The 19389-nt window shown below is 41.2% G+C and overlaps 1 protein-coding gene across 2 annotated transcripts; it reads right to left on the bottom strand.

The window, feature by feature from the left end:
• Positions 1–209: 209 nt before the first annotated feature.
• On the bottom strand, positions 210–19118 carry LOC149275998 (glycogen [starch] synthase, muscle-like). Of its 2 annotated transcripts, XM_089503996.1 has the most exons (16): positions 19001–19118; positions 14021–14202; positions 9671–9862; positions 8984–9172; positions 8100–8244; positions 7459–7576; positions 7080–7200; positions 6677–6783; positions 5796–5855; positions 5299–5377; positions 4510–4623; positions 2589–2715; positions 1502–1597; positions 1228–1391; positions 787–867; positions 210–530 (listed from the first exon to the last, which is right to left on the bottom strand). In XM_089503996.1, the coding sequence occupies exons 1-16, from the start codon at positions 19116–19118 to the stop codon at positions 210–212; spliced, it is 2214 nt and encodes a 737-aa protein (XP_089360122.1). The 2 variants fall into 2 exon arrangements, with proteins under 2 accessions (XP_089360122.1, XP_089360123.1); XM_089503997.1 differs by lacking the exon at positions 9671–9862.
• Between the last annotated feature and the right edge of the window lie 271 nt (positions 19119–19389).

Raw genomic sequence — 19389 nt, 5'->3', positions numbered from 1 at the left:
GGGCGACCTACAGTTAACTGCAAGACCTACTGATTAGCGAATATTAAAACAATCAGGAGTGAAACACTGGCGTCATGATGAATGAAGAGTGATTATTTATATGAACCTAAGTCAAGAGCTAACAATACACGGAACGGTTCCTTTTTATGATGTTTTCCCTTTTTCTTTTTGGTAACAACCAGTCTTTGCAAAAACAAAGAATGGAATATCTAGTTCCTCTCTTCTATGAGTGAGCTCGTGGGGCTGCTGAGGTCACTTGGGCTACTAGGGTTGGTGGGAGTGCTGGCGTTGCTGGCATTGCTGGAGTTTCCCGTGTCGACAGAACCTTTCTTGGAACGTTTGCGCCACTCGGGCGCCGGGCCTGTTGCCGCCATGCCGGGGGGCTTGATGTTTTGCCGGTCTTTCTCAGCCTCTTCCTCCTCATCGTATCGCTCGTCATCTTCTGTTTCGCTGTGGTGGGGGCTGGAGTGCCGGGACAGGGATGGAGAAGGCGGCACAGACGCTGGCCGAGGGTAGCGGAAGCCCTGTGCCTGAGAAGACATAACGAGAAAAACAAACTGCTGAGGACTTTTAATGGGTCAACGCAACTAGTGGACTACTTGAAGTTAAATTAACACCAGGAGAACGGCCTAATGTACGGGTACTGAGGCCTAAATACCTTTGAAAATCAAATTTAAGAACAATTATATGCAAGCAATAAAGACTGAAGAACTAAAAGACTTTAATGTGCAGTTAAATTGTAATTTTTGTAGACAAATCATAGCAAGCCAAGGTAGATCTACTTACTGCTGTGGGTTCGTGAGGCTCATAAGTGAAATTGTCAGGGAATGCCTTCGCTAAAGCCATGTGCCGGGCATACATGTAATACTGTAAAGAAAGTAAAAGAAAAAAAAAAACACTGAAAGAAAGAAAACTAAATGTATCTTATGAGTTATCCAGACAAAATCTCATCACCAAAGGATTGGGCACCACATAGGATCCTTGCACCGCACTCGACACCTTCTACTCTCCTGGATCCTTTCTAAATCAATCACATATTAACTCAATAATTAAATAGTTAATTAAAAAAGTGTTGCCTGCATGGCGCATTATGCGACATTTAATAAACCAAAGCAGAAGCCTACACACAAAATGTAAGGTGCCGTTTAGGTGAGGTATAGATATTTATATTTTTGAAGTTTTAAAACATATATATATATATATATATATATATAAAGATTGTCTTACGCGTCCCAGGTACTTCCAGTCTAGCAGGTCGGAGAGACGCTCTGTGCGGTTCCTCTGGATGATGCGCTGCCTTCGTGTTTGCTGGCAGAAGCTGTAGAGGAAGGACGTGAGCTGGGTGCAGGAGTCATCCACCGAACGGAAGCGCCGGTCTAAGATATAGATACCTGTTGGGGAGATAAGGAAAGAAAGCAAAACTATTTAATTCTGTAACGCGTGCTTGGGTTTCAATGGGAAACTAGGCCCAGGGAGCAGAGATGTTACGCCATATGCTCACCGTATGCGGAAGGGTCTGCAATGTGTTCTTCCATAAAACATCCAAATCCAGACAGGTTGGTGGAAATGCTCGGGATCCCCATAACCGTGCATTCAGCTAACATGAGAAAGAAAACCTCTTAACGTTAAATCTTCTCATTAATTCCACTCCATTCATTTTATTTTAAGAAACAGCTTGGGAAACTTGGATAGGGGGGGGACTAAGCATTATTAAATAGCCCAGGATACAAGCCGGTGCTAATTGGTTTACCCTGCTGCCACGGCACGACAGGAGTCGTAAGATAGGGGAGGAAATATTGAAGACCTGACGATGATCCACATTTCCCTTAGAGGGTTGGTTGCAGAAATAGGCCCGAGTCCAATGGCTGTCATACTGAGGCTAAAGTACTTAATGTGTGTCTGTCAGAAAGACACGAGGACCTGTGTATCTCCAGAGAGGGCTTAGACCGCCATGGCTGACTTGCCCACATCCAGGGCAAATTTAGTTTATTAATAAGTAATTCAGATACCATGAATGCCATAAAATGTGTTATAGCTGAGTGAGTGAGGAAAAGGAATGCTTATTGATCCCCCTTACAGAACTACATTGGGGGGGGGGGGGATTTTAGTAAAAGAAATTTGGAAACAGAAGCAGTGGCCAAAAAATAAATACAAAAACAATATTCAGAAAATCTTCAGTATTGTAACCACCTACGATAAAGGCTTCTCCAGCCAAATTAATCTTTGGCGTCTCAACCCGCCTTCCTTCTGGCCTGGTGCCATGCTTTAGATGGTAAGGCCTTCTTCTGATTTATGAACTGTGTATGTTGCTCAATGTGAAGCATTTTTTTGGCATCTGCCTAAAAGTACAATTAGCCAAATGGCCGATATAAAACTACGAGGACGGCGCTCCACACTGGCAGCCAACTGATTCATGGTCTCAAAAAGGAGCCGCGTTTCTACCACCTAGTTGTGCACGCAGTTGCATCGGTGCTAGAGAAGACCTCAGTAATCTAAATTTTAGCAGGTCCGCATATACTGGGTTTGGAGTTACGTTACATTAGCAATACTATACTATACCAAGTTTAAAAATAACATTAAACACTTACCAGGTGTGTACCCCCAGGGTTCATAATAAGAAGGGAAGACCCCCAAATGACATCCTCGTACAAACTCCTCATAATCCACTGGAAGAAGTGGGCTGGTAGAGGAGAGAAACTCTGGATGGAAAATGACCTGCGTGAAAAGTGGAAATTGAGAGGAAAAGGAGTTTGTGTGAGAGGGTTATTAAATAACACGGTGGTTCAGACGTATGCAGATGATCTCCCTCTAAACTGGATGCCAGCCAGGGCCACAAGAGTATGAGAAAGTACCATCTGAAAACACTTTCAGAAGGGGTTAATAGAGTATTTTGTTGAAATCATAAATAAAAAGATCCTTACAGTCAAGATCTAAAGTCCTACCTGAGAAAGCATGATACAACGCTAGCTTATTACAAACACAGAATTTGACCCAGTCGGACCGTCTACTCTGCCCCTATTTCCTGATGCAGAGACCCAGACTTAATCAGTCTTCGGTCTCGTCTTGGATTCACGATAGCGTTAAACCCATGTATATTTCTTCGTCGCTTATAGTGCCTTCAGGGTTCTTCATGGATGAAACTCAACACCCTAACCAACCATAGTAAAGTTGGTTCTCAAAGAGAGCAGCATTAACTAGATGCAGGATTCCGGCATGGAAGTCAGACAGTTACTACCTATAGGCCATGAAGCGTGCGTTCTCATAATACGTAGACTTGTGTTGTCCAGATGACTGCATTAACTGTACAGATAAGATGAAAGAATGACCTTTGGTTCATTGATAAAAACATCTATATATATATATTTCAGCCAGCAGAGAAATCTCATAAAGGCACACACCCGTTGAGCCCATGTCCTGGCTGCTAAAAACCACGTCAGCTGTCCCTTGTGAAAATTGGCGAGAATAAACATCTCAAGAGCAATTTCTGCACACAGCGGCTGGATTTGACATCGTAGGAGGCAACTATCTGAACCCTGGATATAAGAGAAACCTTAACCTCTGCAGTCGCATGCGGGACATACAACGTTTGGGCATGGATGTTCCCGACTCCCATACTCCATAACCAGCTATCTTGTTATTGGATATGGACGGTTGTTATCAGATTTTTGAGTTGGTAGTTTTCTTAAGCCTTCAGCGGGATGCCATCTGTCCGTACTCGAATGGAGTGTTCACCGTAAGCTTTGCTGAGCCCAGGCTGGCACCCAAAATAGTGGCATACCAGAAAGTCTCCTGTATTCTTGACATACTGGACTGTGAAGATGGTCGGTATTTTGTATCGTCTACAGACTTCAACAGTATTGGTCACTGACTTGAGTTCCAGAAAGAAGATTCTTATATGTATATAGGAGCGTTTTGGTTCTCCACGGGCCAATGTAAAGTTTGTTCTTTCTCCCATGATCAAGAATCCTAGGGAATGTAGCAGACTACACAAGGAAATAATCTACAGTGGTAGATGGGGAAAATGGAAACCAACTAATTTGGATCACCTATGGTGACTAAAACCATCTAGACATACCCACAAAGCAAAGGAGGACTTTCCACCACTCGCACAACGTGCATGACCCTTCTTTAGTCAAGGGGCGTGAGATAAATATTATTTCTTTGACAAACAGGACTTGAAGCTGAATCAACTTCTGGGACCTCAAGCGGAGGTCCACGCCAGTCAACGAGATAGATCATGACCATCCCCACTGACTTCACAGTAATATGTATATAAAAGAATCCAAGGTGCATATTAGGATATGAAATCGAGCAGCAAATTGCCATGTGTTCACTTTTCAAATCAAATGCCTTGTGTCAGAAGAATGTTTAAATAGTTATTCCATAAATTAGCAATTTAACCTATAAATATGAAAACTACACAGTGCCAACGAAACAGAAACAACATGCCAAGATCTGGCTGCTGAAATAACCAATACGTGAAACACACATGTGGGGGTCCTCTCTCACCTTCACCCGGTCAGCGCTGCTGTTGAAGAGTCCAATTCTCCGAATGGTGTTCAGAATAGCGTCGGTGGAGTCATCAAGCATGTTGTGGGTGCAAATGGGAGGGAATGAATGCCTCTGTGGAGAAAGTACATGGTCATTAAACTATTCAACCGTAAAAAGAACAATCGGAAACTTTGGTAACGCAAACTGGAGCCGGCTCCCTTTAGTTATTGGCGTTAGACATTGAGACTTCTGTCTTGTCTTTCTCCACCCTCTGCAACTACTTAATCCAGTAAGACTTAGTATGTAAACTTCTTGCACATGCTCAGTAGCTCCGTTTTAAGTCGCTAAAGTTGCCGCCGTCACATGAAAGCTGGCTGCTGCTACTCCCTTTGATTCCAATGGAAGCTCGGCTGACATTCACTAGGCCGGGGTTCTACTGAGCATGTGCAGGAAGCATACTTAGGTATGCTTCCTGCATTCGGTAGAAGTATAAAAGGGAGGGGTGAAATAAGACAGAATTCCAATACCTAAATAAATGAATGCACAGATTTACATGCAGAAAAACACACGGAAGTGGACTACAATATGTATTTTATATGAATACAAGGTTGGTTCCTTTTAACAATGCCAAGAGGAAGAATTATATTCTGCGAGGCTCCACTAGAGCTAGTTTTGCCAGGAATTATTTATTGCCGTCCAGACTGGAACAATTATTATTGGAAGGAATTAAGAGGCAGAGGGGGGCTTTTCTTTCTCTGGATGGTCCAGCAGTAATACATCCCTAGCCATGCTTAACATTTCGCTTACCTGTGTGGCGAAGATGGCTCTCTTCATCATCGTGAAATCTTCCTTATCAAGCATCTTATTCATATCTGGTAGGTTGCCCCTGCAAACGTAAAATAAATAGATTCACACACCTTTCAACAAAACTTCAAAATAAAATAAAAAAATAATTAAAAGATACACGTTAAGCATGGAAATTGACTACTGTGCACATAAGAACTAAAGGGGGAATTAGATCACAATTTCCATAATTAAGAAATATTTTTTAAAAAGGTAGACTTACAAATAAAAATATTTACAAAGCCAAGTAATGTCAGGGTGTCCAATTTATAGTAGTTCTCCCATAAGCCAATTTTCTATGAAACTCAATATATTTTCCCAATTCATTATGTCAATGAAGGAAGGGACCACATGTTTGTCTAGTCTTACAGACATATAATGTAAATATTATTATTATTAATTAGTGCATAATAAGGCGAAGATCTTGGGTCAGGATAGAAAGTTTGTTTTAGGATACTTACACTAGTAATGATTCATACAGCTTTTTCCCAAATTTCTCCTTTACTGCGTTAGCCGTGTCCCTGGAGAGAAGTAATGGTACAGATGGTACGATCGGTTAGAATAAGTCTCGGATGCAGAATACACACTAGAGTTCCCAAATTTGGGGTCATTTAGAAATAGCTTTTCTTAAAAAAATAAGGGACATTTTGTCCATTAAAATAACAAGAAATGGATCAGAAATCCAGCGCAGACGGGGTTAATGTTGTAGATTACTATTGTAACTGGAAACGGCTGATTTTTAATGGAATCTCTTCATAGGCGTACAGAGGCCCTTTATCACTCCCATCACTCCTGTGTTCCAATGGCCCTTTATCACTCCCATCACTCCTGTGTTCCAATTGCCCTTTATCAGTCTCATCACTTCTGTGTTCCAATGGCCCTTTATCACTCCCATCACTCCTGGGTTCCAATGGCCCTTTATCACTCCCATCACTCCTGGGTTCCAACGGCCCCTTTATCACTCCCATCACTCCTGGGTTCCAATGGCCCTTTATCACTCCCATCACTCCTGGGTTCCAATGACACGTTGTGTTCGCTGATCCAAGTTTAAGTTTAAAAGGCTAATAAATCGTTAGAAAACCCTTTTGCAATTATGTTACAGCGAGAAATTGCCCTATTTTCCATGGAAACAGCCGTGTGACCCCAAACTTTCGAACAGTAGTGTAAAAAAAACCCCTGCTTTATAACACCGTGAGTGCCCCCTCACATAATATATAATGTTTTCTAAGACTGTGAGCTCACAAGACCAGGGCGCTCTCCTCCTTCTGTGTCAGTATTTATTAAATTTACTATCTTGGTTGGGACTCCTTCTTCACACAGAAGACGACATTCTCTCACTCACCATAGCTGTTTCCGGACGGCCTGACCTTTCAGAGTTTCCACATTAAAGTTATTGGTCCGTGCCGGCATGATGAAAAACGTGACTACGGTGAGATCGCTCTGATTAACCTGTGAAGAGATTTCAATACTTGCAATGAATCGAAAAGCAACAATTTAACTCCCGATGATTCAACCCGCTACGTTCCATTCTATAGGTAGGTGCAAAGAGTATAAGAAAATGTTTACCCTAATAAACACACACTGTTGGTTAATTGTACGCAATGATTAAACAATTGTAAACATTTAAAAATTAAAAAATAAAATTAATTAAAAAAAATAATACATAATATATATATATATATATATATATAATATTTTTTTTTTTTTTTTACACCATAAATAAATTATTATAAACTGTAATTTACTCTCAGAAGGTAGTTGAGCCTGGCTAAGGCCTCCAGGAATATGTCAGCTCCTTTATTTGAGAACTCATAGCGTCCAGCAATGAAGAAAAACAGGGTCTTATCTAAATTAAAATCCAGATGCCTGAAAGAGAACAGCAGATTGCAGATGTGAAAGCTACATTTATAATACAGAACAAAAAATACATTAATAGGATAGGTACAAAATTTGAACATCAGATATACACACGTGGTTTATATTTAAAATTTCAGATCTTTCATTAAAAGTCACAATTTTTATTTACTTCAAATTAAAGCATTAAATACAGAAGACGTGTTCATGCGAGGGAATTGCAATAATGACAAAGGTTCCGTCATTTTTTAAACACTCTTAAAATCTCACCCGTAGAAGTGGCCTCGTATGAACTCCTGAATGCGGTTTTTGCTCTGGGCGTGCAAGTTTTGAAACTCGTGCATGGCGGAAAATTTCTTTACATTCAAACCGTTCGGGGTGACTACATCTGCGTTCGAGGGAAGAAAGAAGTACAGAGAAAAAGGTTGTCAGCGTAAAGGAGAGGTGAAGACTCAATGTAAACATTGCGGTCGAGAAATGTTCATATTCACACACACATACATACATTATATATATATATATATATATATATATATATATATATATATTTAATTTATTTATTGTCCAGGAAATACACACATTGTGAAATACATCCAATGGTCAAAATGGAAAATCTAATCTTTGTCCATTTATACCCATCTTCTAATATAATTTCCATCTAAGAGGTCAGCAGGGTTCTAATACAATCCCAGTTTGTTATTATATATACACACACATATATATATATACACACACACACACACATATACATATACACACACACATATATATATATATACATACACACACACATATATATATATACATACACACACACACAGTATATATTCTAAGAGATTAGGGAATGTATCCCAGTTAGTGTAGTGGGAACGTATTGAAACCTGTGGATCGAGGACGTTATAGATTATTACCAGGCTTGCGTTTTAATAGATGCTCTGCTTCTATGGCGGTGATTTGCGACACCGTGGTGAAGACGTGGGTGCACTGGACGGCTGCCCTCTCCATACAGTAACGATGATAGATCTGGCGATCTCCGGCTTCCTTGTCAACGTTAAACTGCCAGAAACAATAGAAAACATACATATTAAGCAAACACTCAGGAATTCAGACACGGTTTTAGAGCGAGTTCCCCGACCTACATGGTGTCAAGACAAATACTGCAACGTTTTCTGGCGTAAAAAACACACAAAAAGAGACAGACAATCAGTTACGATTCAAAAGTCTCAGTCTGAACCAGCTACTTAATATGGACCTCAAGGTCCATCTCCTGCATGTGGAACCTCATATAGGAGGACCAGAGCTGGCACTTCATAACGCTAAGTTAAAGGGTTAACTTTTCCATCGCTTGCAATGAACCTACAGTTGTTTGTTTTCTGAAAGCGGATTAAAAACCGCCTGCTGATTTGAGATAATATGCTGAAACCCTGTAACGTTGGGGACTCTTTAAAACCCCGTAGAGTTTGGAGCTAAACTTCTCCAAGCCTTCAAGAATTAGATCTTTCTTCGTCTTTGGAAGAAATAAATAAAAAAAACAAACCAGTAAAATATATTAAAAACAGTCCCTAATTACACCTTTTACATTTCATTAAATCAATGTATTCACTAGAGGCCCTTACCCAATAATTAATAATCAGAAGTACACTTACTAGGTTTAACCTTCAAAATGTTCAATGTACGTTAAACTGCTCTAATGTTTATTATATTGTACAGCGTTGTGGAATATGTGGATGTTTTTGGTGTTTTTTTGTTTACCCGCACATTAATCGAGCATTTGGATAAGCAGGCGCAATCTCACCGTTTGTAGATTGTTGTAGAAGTCCACGCTCCCAGCACAGAGATAGCGCCCCAAGAGAGTTGCGTGGGTCGTAAATATAGTGGCTACCGGGAGCTTGCGAATTCGGCACAGGCATAGGCCCACGCCGGCAAGCCACTCGTGGAAGTGGGCGATAATAAACGGCTTCTCGTCTTCGCACTGGGCAGCAAACTGAAGAAAGAGGAGGAAAGCGATGAAAGGTCGTGGAGAAAAAAAAAAAAAAGGAGCAGGAAAGAGAAGGATAAAATCGGGAGAAGAGAACTAAAGCATGTTGCTTGGATAATCTATGAAATATTAAAATTATTTTATTAATAGTGCCTCTCAGTTCCGTACCTTGAACAAAACATATAATCATTTATGGATTTAAAACCCGTGTTATGTGTATAAGCAGCCATTCTAATGTCCTGTTCCCAGGAACGGGGGGGATTATTCCTCTGAGTTAAGGTAGGTCTCCTCTGTTGAGTGTTGTTGGTGGCCTTTGTCGGGTACGGGGGTTCAGGACATTGATTGATAACGCAGATCTGAAGCTGCTAAGGCTAACCTTGCCACTTTCTTAAAATAAGCTTGCTTTAAAACATAGAATCTGAAGGGGTATGTTGACAATTGGTGCAATAGCGGCCCCCCTGTTCAGCTGAACGCTCCTTCTGCAGCGCGGTCTCGGGTACTTACCTCCCCAAGGAGCCAGGCGGTAAGAAAGCCAAAAAGAACCGCATCATTGGCTTCACGGTCATACCATGGGATTCCAATGGCACAGCTGTCCCACAGCTCGGTCTTCCAACGGTCAAGACTCCAAGCCGTGGCGGCAATATCAATTAGGATTACATAGGGGCTTCCTTCTATGAGCCAGCGGCCAAAATACACCTGCGCAGAAGACGGAGAGAAAGGGTTTTATTTTGTTTGGAGGAAATGTCATATAAACTTTAGTTTAATAATTATTTTGTTTATTATTGTGATAACGGTCACTCTACAAAAAAAAAAAAAACAACTAAAATTCCTTCAAACTATGCATGGTTTAATTCTCCCTATTAAACTGGAATAAGTCAAAAGGGAAAAACGGCCAGAAACCAAACACAAAATTATAATAAATGTTATAATAAAAAAACAAACACTGGATTATAAACAACTAAAATATAATAAGGCAGTTCTTTTCATTGATCGGGACTTCAGGACACATACACTGAGAATGCAGACTAAATTTCATAATTTAGTAAAAATAAATCATAAATCACCCTTCCGGCAAAACGTTTTCTGTGACATAAATATCCGCTCCAGCTCCACGCAGATCGAGTCGATGTCGCACGGACTTCGATGCATTTTACTGCATGCGTCCTTTAGATATCTAAGAACGAGACTTCTGTCTCTATCCAAAACTCATTTGGTCACCAACAAACATTATGGATTTGGAATTGTCAGACCTCACTTTGGACAGAAATTGGTTGAAATAAGTAAAAAAAAAAAATCCCCAGAACGCAATCTGTCAATTTTGCACACAAATCCTGGGGTTACCTAATGAAGCCTTGTGAAGATCCACAAAATTCCAACATTCTTCAGCAATTTTAAATTTTCCACCTTATTTTTTTTTTTTTATAAAAAAGTATTTTTTCCTTATTTTCTTCTTATTTCACTTTTTATTTTATTCACCTTTGCTTTGTTAAACAGGAAACGATCTGTGAAAGGTCTTTTCTTATTAAATGTCACTTCCCATTTTGTCAACTTAAATAATCACTAATCTGAACACGCCTTTCTCCTATTTTATAGAAACAGGCGTTATTTAGAACACGCTGCATATGGACTATTCATGGACTGAACCGGTCAACCTAAAGTGGAATTGTGGTGCCATGACATCTACTGATACACCGCTACTTATTACCTATAGCGGATGGTCAATTAGATATTTATTATATGATTTTCTTCTTTTTTTCCACAATCCCAGCAAAATTTCCTAGGCCTTCTTGCACAAAATCTCCAAAACCACAAACAAATAAAACAAGACTTGTCTGCGTTCACCACAGATCCCGTAGATGCATTGAGAGCCTGATTGTGCCCATGCTTCGTACTTAATTTTAATAGAACGTTCGATTTTTACATTAGAAGAAATGTACAGAAACGTACAGCATGCATGATGTCCATCTTTATTTCTTGAATGGTCTGAGAGGTCCTCACAACCGGTACTTGAAGGTGAGGACTCATCAGGTTTACGTAAGAAAATCACGTATTATGGAGTAACCTTGTAGATTGTGAAGAATCTAGAAAAAAAATTCCATACACAGAGTGAAATATTAACTCACGGCTTGGGAGAGGCGTAGGGCACGGGCTCAGAGAATGTTTGCAATAAATATTTGTGGTTTTGACGGCAATTATACAGTTTAAAAAAAAAAACTAGAGGACAAACTTAAAAACACCAGACGGTGTTAGGTAAGAGGATCGGTTAAAAAGGATAAGTCTAAGTAGACAAGTGTAAGGAAATGAAGGCACATATTGATTTTATGCTTTGTAATTTGCTATATGGTCCCTATGCTGTAGTCACTTCCTGCGTCACTTCCTGTGTATCACTTTGTCCAATTCTCAGTTACGTCTGGACCACGGTTTAAATGTCTAGAACGTTCTCAAAGCTACTTCCCTCGACGATATTGTGTAGAAGTTTTGGAGACATTGCCCCAAAGCACGTTTGGCCTCTACGGAGGGCACCCAAAGGGGCAAGTGAATGGCGGTGTGGGATTGTCTACAAGTCCTTCCGGTCCTAATGTACCTTACAGATAATTATTTACTCTCTAAAGTATCATGTATCTGCGTTCGGATTCGGTTTTCTGAAGATGCCTGTTTTTATGAACAGAAAGTTTTGACAAGCCGAGCCTCACCTAACCGGATAACATCACCGCGACCCAGCCAACAAACAGCCGGTTACAGGTTACAACAAGGTGAAGAAGAGGAGACATGGAGGTCACTTAGTGGACATCAGAACCCAAAATAATGTGGACACTTCGAAGGTTACCAAGAGAAGATAAACAGTCGAACAAAGCAGGACTGAAGATCTCTTGTCGTTGCTGTCACAACGTTATACGTTACGGGGTTATAGAAGCAGAAGTCATCCACTACAGTAGATTTATAAATCTGCTTCTATTGTTTAATCTTTTTCCCCTGCAAGGAGGAAACGCGCCGGGAGCACATTAACGCATAGCTTCCCGAGCGTAAATACGTAGCATATGCAGACGGCCGCCGGGTAAAGCAACAAGGCACTTCTCAGAGCTGCCGCGATCACCGGCCATCGAGCGACGATCACAATCCTTCCAAACAATTTCCTAATTTCTGCTACACACCGGCATTTATTTTGCACACGCTGGTTTCTCGAGTTCTAAGGAGTATATTCACTAAATAGGGAATTTGTTGGTGGGTTGAACCCCAGTGAGCTTCTTCTGCAAGCGAACCGATCTATATAACGCATAAAGAACGCGGGGAGAACCATCTGACCGATTTAAGATTACGTGGTTCTTGCGGAAGCCGCTGAGGGTTGATCCCTCACATAGTAAAGTTCAACCTGCGTGGGAAAAAAACCTGGTTTAGTTAATACACCCCAAAAATGCGGATAACTATTTTCCATTCATAATCTCGCTGCATTACCTTTGATTTTGTGAATCATATATTAGTCTCTTCAGATTCCATATGTGATATAAGTAAGACTCCAGCAGCGAACATTTGTGGCTTGTCTAGTATTGAAACATTTTCATCTCCCAATGCAATTAACAGATACTAAGCGTTAGATCGTCGACCTTCATATGACATATTTGACCCCTCCGCGCAGACTTTGAGACGTCTAAACTACAGTCACAGCTGTGAGCTCAGGACAGACAGCCCCCCCCCCCATACACTCTTTACGTGCTTCTGGAATCTGCAGCTTCATACTAACACGGTCTAGATTTGGCATACTGACCTTTCAATCGGCCGGTAACTAAATCTCTGCATAACAAGGGGTCACGGCAGACAGATGCTAAATTTAGTGACCCAACATGTGATTGTGAGCTCAGACACAACCAGGCGGGGGGGGCGGGCATGAGCAGACAAAGAGACGAGAGTTGAAAAGGGCACATTTTAGCAAAACCATGCTACAAAGACCTACGTGCAGCAATAAACTGCTTGCCCCGTTGGGAGGTAGAAAAGACGTCCTCGTCTCTTATGAGATCAAAGTTTGAGAACCTTTCATAGAGTCCTATCTAAGAATTTAGATTTTGCAAGTCAACATTCCGTCTGCTTGGGCTGATATAATTACATAATTATTACTAAACAGTTACTAAAGTCCTTGAAGTTAAGACGCAATCCTATTGCAAACCATGACAGGCATTTACAGTGTTAACCCTTTCTGCTTGCCAGGAACAAAAACAAGGTTAATCAGTAACCTTGTGAAAGCCCAATAAGTAGTGAAGAGCCTATATGAAAAAGACAAAGTCACCCGTAACCATATACACATAATATATAGAGATCAATAATAAGTTGCATCATGCATATTTAGTTACAGCAAAATGATGTAATGACGTTGCGCTCATTCATCCAGGAGCCAATAAATGTGACATGAATAAGAAGTTAGGAATTTCATCTGTTTTAGTCAAGGATGATGGCATGTTAGGTGCACTCTCTCATACTGGAACATAGCAGGTAAAACCTAGTATGTGCTTCTAATTCCAGCGTCATAGAGAACTGCTGGTCTTGGTCATGGAGTCATTACCAACAGAGAACTTTATAGAGACTTTAGGATTTCAAGTCAGACAATTTATTCCTAGGTTTAACCAGTAGCTCTCCATCTTTTATGGAATTCTAAAACCAGATTAAGTTTTTTTTGTAGAATGCTAGATAAGCCCGAGTGGAATTAGTTCCACCCACCAGGGGCAGCTAGACCTCTATGTGATACGAGAAGAAGCAGCATAGATCAAGGAATAAGCATTCACAGTTACTAGTCTAAAGGGTTCAAAACTGGGATCTAAGATAATCACTTGCTAATGGCACCGAGGAAGGACTTCAATCTCTCACCTTGCATCCCTTGGAGTTCATGGAGTCCAGAGTACGCTTGAGAGCTGGATTTGAAGGCTCAATCAACTCAACCTGAGTTCTCACATTGTGCTCAAAGTAGGGCCCGATTAGGAAGTAGTTTTCTCCCCATTCATCTGTAGTGATCTTTGCTTTTGTCTGGATAACCGTATAGATACCTCCAACTAGAAAAAAAATAAAATAATAATAATAATTGAATAGTATTCTACAAAAAATAACATATCACGAGAGATAAAAACATTGCAATATTCATTGCCAACATTAACTTGGTCACGTGCAAAAAATTTTACAGACAAAAATGATTAAGACTGGAGTAAGTACCCTGTCCCCACTCGCAATGACGTTCAGTGACCTATTCCACCAAAATTCCAACCTTAGATTTAGACACTCTGGATGGACTTGGGCTAACTGATTTGGGAAGTTCCCTTGATCCAGACAGTGTGACCCTTAGAATCTGTCTGTTCAGCCTGACATTGGGGTAAAGGTCCTGATAGTGCTGATGGAACCACACAGGGCCACAACCATACATTGACAAACGCGTAATGCAGTCGCGGCAGTGGCTCTAACCATGGACGGACTGGGGTTGATGAGGTGGCACTTTAAGATCGGTGGCCACCAAATGATGTATTTGCAGCCGGTGGGTGGATAAGAGGGGTGGCACGTAACGTTTTTATGCTCACACACTGTGCAGCCGGGTCTATTCAGCCTGCAGCAGTTTGAAGCGCTGTTAGCCAGCGACCCACCGCCATTTGCCTAGGATGCCAGGTGGCCAGTCTGGGCCTGGCTCTAACATTTCGACAAATCAATTCCACCAGATACTACAGCACTTTTACAATTTAGGGGAGAGTAAAAGTTAGTAAAATTAAAATGGTTGATAATATACATTAAGACATACTGGTCCAGAAGGAAAAGAGGACACAGCTCTAGGGATCCTGCACCCTATCAGGAAAGTGGTAAGAAGAATCTGAATTTCAGTGCTTAGCTATGCAAAGGTCATCAGGACCTTCTGGCAGGAGAAGTTTACTGATGGTTGGTCTTCTATAATCGGCAAGATTCTCTTCTACAGTCCCTGCAAAATGTAAGAAGCCCTATCCCTAATGACCCCGCCATGCCAAGGAACATTAGTAGGGTAAGATCTTGCTCTGCTCATCTTGCAACAGGGAACACTTAATTCTAACTTGTAGTCTTATGACACGGGGAGAGGTGCCAAAAAAGGCTTTCACAGAAAAAAAAAAAAACCTCTGCCTGTCACAGTGTTGTTTTTAGAAGTTTAAACTTTGAGGACAGACAAAAAAAAGACAAGTCTGCTGAGGTTACTCCGATTAGCTGGGTCATGCAGTTGATGTTTGGTTTAAGTAAAACGGCACCTACGAGCGGGCGAGATAACATGTTTCACCTCGAATCACCTGTGGTTCATCGTTGGGTGAATGAACCCTTTTATGTAAACTTGCATGTCCCCAAGCATTAGTTAGGAATAGACCATTTCACGGGTATCCAATATTTGGCTAATTTATATGGCATGGAGTGGAGGTCAATTAGGCACCAATACCTGCGTAGATAAGGCTGATTTATTAAGTTTTTTTTCTGTTCCTTTGCTATATGGGGAATGGCAGCACTCCTTTGCTTCACGTAGTGTCAGATGCCCTACAAAATGTTTTAAATTTAATTTTATAATGCTCAGAACAGGAGGCATCGCCAGGTCCATCAGTGGAAAACTGAGACGCACACACGATATAAGAGTGTGACCATAACACCGCTTGTATAATGCGTAATGCATGCCAAGGACATCTCACAGGTACAGGGAGATGCTGGCGTTTCAGGTCTGACAAAGTACAGAAAATGTCAAGGACTGTACAAAACGATCAGCGGCCGGCGGTCTCTTGTTTGAGTGCTCTACTTCCAGCTTGGGAAATTATTATGCTAAAAAGAGAACGGTTAGGAAGGAAGAGAAAGTCCTCAAATCCTTACTTTGTCCTTGGCTTTATCTTCTGTTCAGGATACCCTTAAGCCTATCCCAACTATATCAGTCACCACCACTTCTACCAAGCAGCTAACCCACTTGTATATCAGCCGAAGACTGCATGTCTAGGAGCTTGGGGGCAGGGGACGAGGTCAATCCCTAGAACGGGATTCTACAGAACCTTTCAACGAGAGAAGAGACGATCATTTAACGGGGAGCACAGCTATCGTTTTAATTAAAGAGCATATGACAGCTGGACGACCCGTTTAATCGTGCCCAACATTTTAAAAGTGATCTTGTAAGACCACTTATCAAACTTTTTACTGGAATATGTTCTTATACGTAGCCCACTTTGTGTCTGTGGTTTTTAAGAACTGGTAATCTGTGTGGGTATACATATGTTACACGTACATAGATTAGGCAGATCTATGTATGTTTGAAACACAAACTATTTTTAAAGCGTACAAATGTCAAAAGGAGCCAAGATTGACCTCATTTACACCTGTGCTGGGCAGATTTTGTCTTGGAGTGGGACGACGCAGCTGCTGCCCACCAACATGGCCTTACGACCTCTATCTGCCGGCTGGAAGGGTGACCATGTCCTCCATACTGAATTAGTTTCTTACATAACACAACGTCGTCGTCTAATTGGGAAGGGGTTAGAACTGATGATTCTGGACAATAGGGTTTAACACATCAAGTTCCTTTAACACAGAGTTCTTTTGAGGCTTCAGCCATAGCTACTAAACACGATAAACAAAGAGTCTGCACGTGGAGGTAATTGGTGCTTATGGGACATTTATTCTGCCCGTCACTTTATACTCCTACCATACACATTTTCCTTAAACATATTAAATCTCACAAGCCTAGCTGGACCCCACCATCTGTATTCAATATATTTCTTATGAATATATGGGGGTATCAGGTCCTGACCCTACATTTCAGAATGGTTATTCCAATCTCACTATGGACCACAAAACTTGTAGACAACAAGTTTATTATGTTCCCATTAATAAACCAGAGTTAAAATTGCCAGTGGAGCACAAGTGGTCCATTTAAGATACCATCAAGAAATTACAAGCTAGTGCTTCCCACGAGGAACATCTTATGACCTGTCATTTGTTCCAATGGCAAAGCTGGCCACGGCTTTACCAAGGCTTTTAAAACTTTTTGATGGCCAAGTATGCGACAAGTTAAGGTATTTAGAAAGGGAACAATGTATCTGTTTGATTTATAAACAGATTTACCAGATAGCATAACATTATTATGACTTTTAAGATTATAGAACACTTTGAAACCACAAGCAAACACCTGGAGCTCCTAAAAAGAGGGCAAAGAGGTTGTTTAGGTCCTAAAGACAGGGCTAGGCCTAGGCAACCTAGAACTGTGTCTCAGATGCTCCCCTCCTTGATCTACAAAATTGTCCTCTGCAACATACCCGACAACTGCCTAATTCGCCTATATGGTATACTATAGATGCTAAGCCTACTCAACATGACCATTGTCTAAATATAGAACATATGTTCTGCAACATGTGTTATTATTAATCCATGGGTTTTAAGTATTAACCTCACTGTTGATGCAGAAGAAGCCAAAACTCCCACAATAAAGCCATTTCCAATTTTGCCTCAACAAGGGAAGATATTCCTTCTTGACTCCAAAACAGCCTCCGACTTCTCACTAGATCAATAAACTCTAAGTAATCCGGTCCTTATAACCAATTATATCCACGTATATTCTCCTTTTTGCTAAAAAGTCGTCCAGGCCAAACGTAAAGGCATCTCTGTGGTTGACGTACATTCAATAAACTGTTTCTTATAAAAATAAGTCAAAAGAACCAAAAAAAGAAAAGTTGGGAGGCCTTCAAAATGTAGATCGCTTTAGAACGGTTATGTTTAAGAGAAACGCTACAAGTGAAGGTTAATAAACATTCCCACCGGGGAAAAGATCTATGTAGAGCCTATAGCTGGGGGATGTGCTATATGTTTCCCTGACACAGAATGCACCTATTGATTCGCTCCAAGCAGGAACGGAATATGTCACAACCTCGAGATCCAGCCCGATAACATCGCCCCAACCCTGCCACGAGAAAGGTACAATAACCAGCGAACGGGCCCAGCCTTCCTGTACATTATTTGCTCAGCAGCTGGCACCGGACCAAGGGGGAAGCCACATTTCCCACAGTCTCCCAACAGCATGCGGCTACGGAGAATAATACAGTTTAGAGATCTAACACAAACCTTCAGCGTCCATCGGACGTGCAGAGACGCCAAGCTCTACAGAGCCCGATTCAGAGCCAAGCATCATTTCATTGATTTATTTGTATGTGTTCCCCGTTAGAGTGTAAGCTCTTCTTGTCTCAATTTGTTTCTGTATTTATTTTTTTTATGCATAGCTGTCATCGTAAAGAGCTGTGGAACCTATATGCGCTATATAAATATTATTATTATTAATAATAATAATAATAATTCTATAGGATAGTCTCCTGTAGACCACCGTATTAAAGCGAGAGCAGGATGACCTCGGACATTCTTCATGGATTGTGCAGCCTGCTTGACAAAGTGATGGTTAAATATATTATATATACACACATACATATACATATATATATATATATATATATACCATATTTATCCAGTGAATTGTCACACAATACATCTACGACGTGCTCATACATGACATATCTCTAGGACAACAGTAACCTTGGCAGATGCCATGTAGGATCGTCAGTAAGAAAGGACTGATTCATTTCCAGTCTGATTGCGCTCTTTCCCCAACCCCAGGGCTTTAAACTCCACCTTTAACCCTTTAAGATGCCTGAGAAGTGAGGCACAAACTTTGCCTCCCAGTGGAACTTAGAACATTAAACAACCAGCAACAGAAAGAAGAACAAAAAAAAAAGAAAAAAGGCATGAATGGTTAATTACACAACCACACAGGAAACCCAAAGAGCTGCAGCTGGCTGCTGCATGGTGTACCTGGTATAGGTGGCAGATACTCACCTTTATTGGCCACTTCCCAGGCCACCTCAAACAGCACTGTGTTCTCCAGGTCCAGATCATCGTCCCAGTCCTCCAAACCAGTGAGGGAGGTGACTGACAGGCTACGGGCCAGGGGCATTTTGCTGGATATCAGGGCACGAGGGCTCCGAGCAGCTTTAGCTTAGGAAAGCCAAACTAGGCAATTTCCTAGGAAATGCAGGGTGGGGGTTGGGGGGTTACAAGCTGTGTAATGCCCCCCACCGATCAGATGCTGCAGGCTTGCTTGCCCTTGAACTGTCACCCCCCCGAGACTCCTCTCCTGCTACTCCCACCCTGAGGATGAGGACTCGGGCTCCAGCTGATCAGATCTCCTACAGACCTACTGCAGCATTGACAGGAACAGTTACCAG

Source organism: Sceloporus occidentalis, unplaced genomic scaffold (assembly GCF_023333645.1).
Source record: "Sceloporus occidentalis isolate IW3139 unplaced genomic scaffold, rSceOcc1.0.p SCAF_252, whole genome shotgun sequence".
NCBI classification, from domain to species: domain Eukaryota; kingdom Metazoa; phylum Chordata; class Lepidosauria; order Squamata; family Phrynosomatidae; genus Sceloporus; species Sceloporus occidentalis.
Note: the sequence above shows the minus strand (reverse complement) of the source record. Positions and strands in the feature narration are given on the sequence as shown.